At 39.8% G+C, this 7,499-nt stretch overlaps 1 protein-coding gene across 2 annotated transcripts; it reads left to right on the forward strand.

The window, feature by feature from the left end:
- The first annotated feature begins 798 nt into the window (after positions 1–798).
- On the forward strand, positions 799–6,538 carry DRD1 (dopamine receptor D1). Of its 2 annotated transcripts, none has more exons than XM_030573879.1 (3): positions 799–939; positions 1,662–2,567; positions 2,738–6,538. In XM_030573879.1, exon 3 carries the CDS (start codon positions 3,385–3,387, stop codon positions 4,738–4,740), a length of 1,356 nt encoding a protein of 451 aa, XP_030429739.1. In that variant the 5' UTR covers positions 799–939; positions 1,662–2,567; positions 2,738–3,384; the 3' UTR covers positions 4,741–6,538. The 2 variants fall into 2 exon arrangements, with proteins under 2 accessions (XP_030429739.1, XP_030429740.1); XM_030573880.1 differs by having other exon boundaries at positions 3,377–6,538.
- The last annotated feature ends 961 nt before the right edge of the window (positions 6,539–7,499 follow it).

Consider the following 7,499-nt stretch of genomic DNA (forward strand, 5'->3'; position numbering starts at 1 on the left):
ATTTTGTAGTAGCTTGGGAAGCAGTTTTTTGCTGCTCCTTTTCTCTCCAGATGCCAGCTTTTGTTAGCAAGCAGTCCCTGTGAGCAGCATTCAGTGCATCAGTAACCCACAGTTTGCAAGTCAATAGCAGAGCTGTCATGAGGGGAGCAGAAAGATTTAATTCTATGATTTGGTTAAGATTCATTTAAAATGGTAAAAAGTGTGTGCCTGTATGCATGTGCATGTTAACCTAAAACTCCATGTCAATTCCATGATTCACTTTCCTCCTAAGTATATGTGTTTGTGCCTGTTGATTCTGGGGTGAAATGATGAAACTTCCTCCCTTGTATTTTGATAGTGTTTTTTGAGGGGAAAGGGGGAATTTTGGCCAGAAAGTTCAAAAGACTGGTCTGAGCCGCCAATTTACTGTGGGAGATGTGGCTGGAATCAACAGATCTGTGGCATTTTCTGTCTATTCTGCAATCCAGTCTTCAGCTGCATAGAGCTAGCAAAAGGAATTCACTTTTCTTTGGGGAAGGTGCCCTGCATGGTGGTCTTGATCTTTCATACCTTGCTTGGCTGCCTAAGGCTCCTCTTACATAAATCCCTCCGATGCTATAAGGATCTGGGAGTCAAGGGAGAAGCCACCATCCTCCCTTTCTATTCCACCCCTCACTTCGCACACACACAAGGTGCTGTCAAGATAATGTGTGGAAAAGAAACCTGGGTTCATCCAGCAGGGGGAGCCAGGCTCCCACTGAGTCGCTGCACCCCTGGAATGTGCTGAACAATGAACATCAAAGAGTGTGTGAATGTGGAGTGAAAACCGCGAGGTGGGAAAGAAACGAGAAATAAACCATCAGGGAAAGATGAGGCGAGTGTCCTTTCGGCTGGGATCTCCGCCTCATCTGCAAGCCATAACAGCCAGCCTGTGGGATAAATGACTTCTCCCCTGTGTTGGTGAGTACATGCTTCAGGGGAAAGAGTTTGACTAGGTCTTAATGTCAAGTCCAGTTGTGTGTGTTATATCTTTTGTGTCTTTTGTCTGTATAAATATGTGTGTGATTTGTTGGTGTTTAGTGTGTCTGTGCATTTTTGTGGCTGTTTGATTTGTTTGGGAGTTTTCTAGTTTTTTGTAGCTCTTCAGTGGTTGGTGTGTGTGTGTGTGTATTTTGTGTCTGATTATGGGTTGCTGAGCATTAGTGTTTGTGTATAATCTTTACTTGCAGAGTGAATGTATATGTGCACACATGGGCGTTGTCATTTACATTTTTTAGACTATTTCAAAGGGACAAGTTAATTGCATCTGCTTACTTTTCATGTCAATTAATTGACCTTGTCTAGTTTTAAATGGTGAAATACTCTGTGTCACCCCATGTGCCACTGAGATGAATGTTGTTTAGGACAGCTGAAATTAATACCCTTTGTTCAATCAAACGCCACAGTGTTGGCATTTATTACCCTTTTTGTGTCTCCCTCTTTTGTGTGTGGCTTGAGTGTGCAGTATACAGCCTCCGTAATGATCAGGGGCAATGAGACAGGAGGAAGTCATGTGGGATGCTCTGGAAATGCTCCTTTATGGAATAGTGCCTTGGATGCCGGAGGGGATTACTGGGGGGCAGCTGCAGCCTTTGCCCATTGAATAGTCCCATGTCTGTCTTTCCCATTTCTTAATGCTTTAGAAAGGAGACCCAAGTGAAACAGACACTTCCTGGAGAGGCGATGTTGCCACCCGATACCCCAGGCAGAAGGAAGTCTTTGCTATCGGGGTCCTCCATTCAGCAAGACGGAGGGAAAGTCCCTGGGACTGGAGGTAAATCCCAGGGCAGGGTGCAAGAGACCCTGAAGAGCCTGCTGCACATGGGCTTTGTCTAAAGGGAAAAGCATGCTGGGGTTGGACCTGATCCCTGGAATGCAACTGTGAGGAGCAGCAGTTGGAAAGAGGATTATTCCTTGATGATTATGGAGAACTAGCGTGTCAGCAAAGTGTCAGAGCAAACTCTTTCCCACAGGAATAGTAACACACTCCCACAGTTTATGGTAGCCACCAGCCTGAAAGCTACATCAGTGGCTGAAGGGAGCTCCACTCAGGTCTTTCCCATTTCTTCCTCCTCTTCCCCTTATTTCTTCTTCCAGTGAAGCTCGAAAGACAGAAACATCATTCAGATCTTGCTAGATTGTTGGAAATACCGTGCCTTTGTTTTGGATGATTTGTACTGATGTGCCACTTCAATAGGATGTACAAAGCGTGACTTGGGTGATGACCATTTAGCCAGGACTGAGCTGGTTAACAAAGTTTGCAGGCTGAGCACAAAGACTGAGTGGAATGGAAGCAGCCGGCCATGCACTTATAGGCCTCCAGTTTTAAACAAGAGATCTTTATGAAGGAGCTTGAAAACCAGACCTATTGTTCATCTGAAAATTAATTCCAGCTGATTAAACCATTGGCTTTTATTTTTTTCCCACCTGATGCAATGCAGTGCCTCTCTGTTGGTTTTGAATATGTGATTTGCTATGCAATTCAAATACTAAATAAGAAAGAGAGACAAACTTTCATCCCAGGACAAACAGAGAATCAAAGGTGGAAGGTAGGATTCAGTTTTTCTCATTTAATTAAAAATAAATAACATGAGCTGTTCTTTACTGAACGTTTTAAACACACACACACACACACACACACACACACACACACACACACACACACACACACACACACACACACACACACACAATGTAAATTTATTTTCTTTGCTTCTAGGACTGTGAGACCTAAACAATGTGGAACAAAATGAGGAATTGCTCCCTGAAGCTTCTCATAAAGAGAGAACTAATGTATTTTGTAACTGGAATGCACTGAGGGTGAAAAGGGGAGGAAAAAAGTCTCATCAGTTAGAGGTTTGTGAAAGTAAATTAGAAACAAAAGCACCTAATGTAATACGCTTCAGTAGATCTGAAGGGCTAGTCAAATGGACACTGGAAATACTGGATCAATAGCCTATTTAAGTGGGAATATGTGATTGAAAAGTGATTGCCCTCTTGTCTGTTGGATATTTTTGTAGGGGACTCAAGCAGGACATATGCAGATGGCCTGTTTTAATTGGGATATTTTGTGCTTGAGTAGTACCATGTAATTCGGAAGGGATTACTACGAAAAAAAAAAAAAAGATTAGTGCAGAGTTGACTGTGTTTGTAAATTTCAGCTACTTGCCACACAGCTTTTGATGCCTCTTAATGTGATTCCTAAGGAGCATGGGGTCCACCCAAGGGTGAAGAGACTATACCACAAACCTTTGGTCTGCCTGGCAATGAGTAATTAATGGATGCCTGATATATCTGTAATCTCTGCAAGGAAAGGAGTTGGTGTCATCATGATTTTCATGATGTGATTTTCCCTCAGGAGAAGCTATGACTTGGAACGACACCACAATGGATGGGGAAGGCTTGCTCGTGGAAAGGGACTCCTCCTTTCGAATCCTTACAGGCTGCTTCCTTTCTTTGCTGATACTTTCCACGCTTCTGGGGAACACATTGGTGTGTGCAGCTGTCATTAGATTTCGCCATCTGAGGTCCAAGGTGACCAACTTCTTTGTAATCTCCTTAGCAGTGTCAGATCTTTTAGTGGCAGTCTTGGTCATGCCTTGGAAAGCTGTTGCTGAGATAGCTGGTTTCTGGCCTTTTGGTTCGTTCTGTAACATCTGGGTGGCATTTGATATTATGTGCTCCACGGCCTCAATCTTAAACCTTTGTGTCATTAGTGTGGACAGATACTGGGCCATCTCTAGTCCATTCAGGTATGAGAGGAAAATGACCCCCAAGGCAGCTTTCATCATGATCAGTGTGGCATGGACCTTGTCTGTATTGATTTCCTTCATTCCTGTGCAGCTGAACTGGCACAAAGCTACAACCACAAGCTTTTTAGAGCTAAATGTCAGTTTCCAAGGCATAACCATGGACAACTGTGATTCCAGTCTAAACAGGATGTATGCCATCTCCTCTTCTCTAATTAGCTTTTACATCCCAGTGGCCATCATGATCGTCACCTATACAAGGATATACAGGATTGCTCAAAAACAAATAAGACGCATCTCAGCTTTGGAAAGAGCAGCAGTGCATGCTAAGAACTGTCAAAACACCACAGGGAATGGAAACAGTATGGATTGCCAACAACCAGAAAGCTCCTTCAAAATGTCCTTCAAGAGGGAAACGAAAGTCTTAAAGACTTTGTCAGTGATCATGGGGGTGTTTGTATGCTGCTGGTTACCCTTTTTCATATTGAACTGCATGGTGCCCTTTTGTGAGCCCAGCCCACCATCCAAGGGAGCAGAACCCTTTTGCATTAGTTCCACGACCTTTAATGTTTTTATTTGGTTTGGATGGGCTAATTCCTCACTGAACCCCATCATTTATGCCTTCAATGCTGATTTCCGCAAGGCATTTTCAAATCTGCTAGGATGTTACAGACTCTGCCCTACTTCCAACAATGCTATAGAGACCGTTAGTATCAACAACAATGGGGCAGTTGTTTTTTCAAGCCATCATGAGCCTAGAGGGTCTAGCCCAAAAGAGTGTAACCTGGTGTATCTGATCCCACATGCTATTATCTGCCCAGAAGAAGAACTTCTGAAAAAGGAAGAAGAGGGTGAACTATCTAAGACCTTGGAGAAAATGTCTCCAGCACTGTCTGGTATCTTGGATTATGAAGCTGATGTGTCTTTGGAAAAGATCAACCCCATCACTCAGAATGGACAACATAAAACATGAACATAAAACATGAGGTCAGCCCAGCAAAATCCAATACTCAAAAAAGATATACAAGATTTTTTGGTAAGAAACTCAACTCTAGTGAGAATTATACCATCACGCAAAGCTCAGAGTTGATTACTGGGTGTTCAAATCAAACATAACATTTTAAACAAAAAAGATATTGAAAACCCAAAGGTATTTCTGTATTGTTCATACTGAATAAAACAGAGACACAAATTTAGGTACAAAGCAATGTTAAAGAAAATATTTCTTCTGCTCTATAAACATTTGTAGAAACTGGTTTCTATCTTAAAACGGGACAAGAAAAAACCCATTAACAACTTAACAATTAATCTTTGAAGAAAATGAGAGGATTTAATTTGCCATGTATAGTACTACTGGGTGCTACCAGCTTCTAAGTATAGTTTGAGGGATTAAAAAAGTAGGTAGATGCCTTCTAAAATTATTTCTGAAAAACAATGAGCCTTATAATGAGAATGGGTATTTTTAAAGCTCTGGGAGATAATATGTTGATACTGGTTTTATTTATTTATTGTTTTAAATGGATATTTTTCATATGTTATAACAGATCTAGCTTTATTTAACTTATTTAAAATGTCTAAATAATGGGATATTTCAGTGGTCTCACAACTGCATTTTGACCTATCAACTAGTCAGCACTTTAATAATGACCATTAAAAACAAACGAAAAAACCCTCTCTGATAGTCTGGGTAGCCAATGGAGTAAATAAAGAAGAAGCAATCATAAAAAGCACAGCAAGAGATGGGGGTGTTAATGAAGCTGAAGCTGTGTAGAATTTATTTATTTTGGGGGGATTGCTTAAAAAAAATAGGACCAGAGTTGATGGATTGACAAGCTGAGAAAGCTCTTCCCTTATAGAAATAAAAGGAATTGCTGCTATTTATTTTAAAAAGTTTCATGTTACAAAGACTTTGCTAGAATGTCAGTTTGTGGATCTGTAAATACCTTAAATATGAATACCACCTTAAGAAGAATCCAATTTGGGAAGAGAAGCTTCTTATTTAACAATCATTACTATATAATGTTTTGTATTTATGTAAGATAAACAGCTTTCTCAGACTTTTCTTATTTCAAGTCTTGGATATCTTTTCTGAATAAACACAATTGATTATAATGGTAGTAAATATGACAAATTTTGTTACCATCTGTATTATTGCAGAAACACCAGTAGTCAAAAATCATGCTGTCTGTCTGCTAATGTATCACAGCCAGAATAACTTAACAAGTGAGGTACTTTAGTGCTTTACCTCGAAAACTAGAATGACATTTATTTTTCGTCTTAATTATGTTAATAGTACATTGAATAATAAATAGTGCCTCATTTCCATTTTGGATGAAGACATTTCTAAATGTCTATGGAGCTTCAATCCTCATTTCCAGATGTCTTGTGAGCTCCATAAAATTTGCCAATGTTTCTTTTGACAACTGCTACTTTTTCATTGTACTTTGAAATCAAAATCCTTGCCTCTTTCCCTTTGTAGTGTCAAAAGCAGTCAGCAAACATTAGCAACAGCCATCGGCAGGCATTACTATATGGACACATTCCAAGAGAGCCATTTGTTTTTGGAATGTTAGCAAAATATCCTTCAGAAAAACTCTTCACAACCTTTATCAAAAAGTGTTATCAGGAAAAGAAAACCGAGAGAAAAATTAGAAGTCTAATAAAATATATACATCCTGCATCAGGTCTGTGTTATTTATGTATTGTGAATGTTTTCATAATTTTATTGCCTGTATGCTGCTTTCATACATATAATAAAATTATTTTGTGAACAGAAGGTCAAATAAAACAATCTACATTGCATTTATTAAATATATTCTGGTTTTTGTTTCTCATATTGGTTACATTAAAGACAAGGACATATTAACGTTTTCCCACTTGCCCTAATGTGGCATCATACCAATGAGGTTAATAGGAATTTTCCCTAGGAGCAGAAGAAAGCCCTTTGTATTGAGATGACTTCATGTTTCTATTTCAATTGGCTGCTGCCATTCATTCTGGATTGGAATTAGAAAGGGCTCAGATGTCTGATTTCAAATAGCTGCTTTAAAATGGTGGGTCTGAGCCATTTAAATGCATAGGCCCTGATTCACTGGCGATTTGTTGATATTAAAGGTGTTGGACTGGTGTAAAACAGGAATAACATAGTGGTAAATTACACCCCCTGGGGCCTTTTTGTTGTCCTTCTTTAAAGCTCTGTGACACTCTTCAAAGTGATTTGTAAAAATAGCATTGTAAGGTTCCATCACGATTGTCTCTCAATGTGTTCCCGTTCAAAACTACTCCATTTAAAAGTACAAAGAAGGTGGACCAGACCCTTAGTTGGTGTATATCAGGGTTGTTCTATTGACTCCAGTGGAACTATGAAAATTTATCCCAGTGGAGGATCCAGCCTACTGGCTTGTCTCTTCATCAGTCTGTAAATCCATTTTGAAAATGGCAAGTCAAGCTCACTTCTTTCTGCTCCGAGTATTACCAGTATTAAAGATTCTGCAATCAGGACTGAGTCAGAGTGGAATGCAGCTCATTCTCCAAAGCTGTATTCGCTGTGGAATTCTAACACTAGTAAAAAGTAATGCAGATTTATTTCATTCAGTAAAACCAGTAGATCTGATTGTGAATGCACATTTTGGCAGGTCTCTAGAGCAAGGAGGTATAGATTGATAGTCACTTTGCAAAACAGAAACCTACTTTTAGTCTTTTTTAACTTATTGGCCAGAGATTCTCTCTGAG

Source organism: Gopherus evgoodei, chromosome 8 (genome assembly GCF_007399415.2).
Source record: "Gopherus evgoodei ecotype Sinaloan lineage chromosome 8, rGopEvg1_v1.p, whole genome shotgun sequence".
Lineage (NCBI taxonomy): Eukaryota > Metazoa > Chordata > Testudines > Testudinidae > Gopherus > Gopherus evgoodei.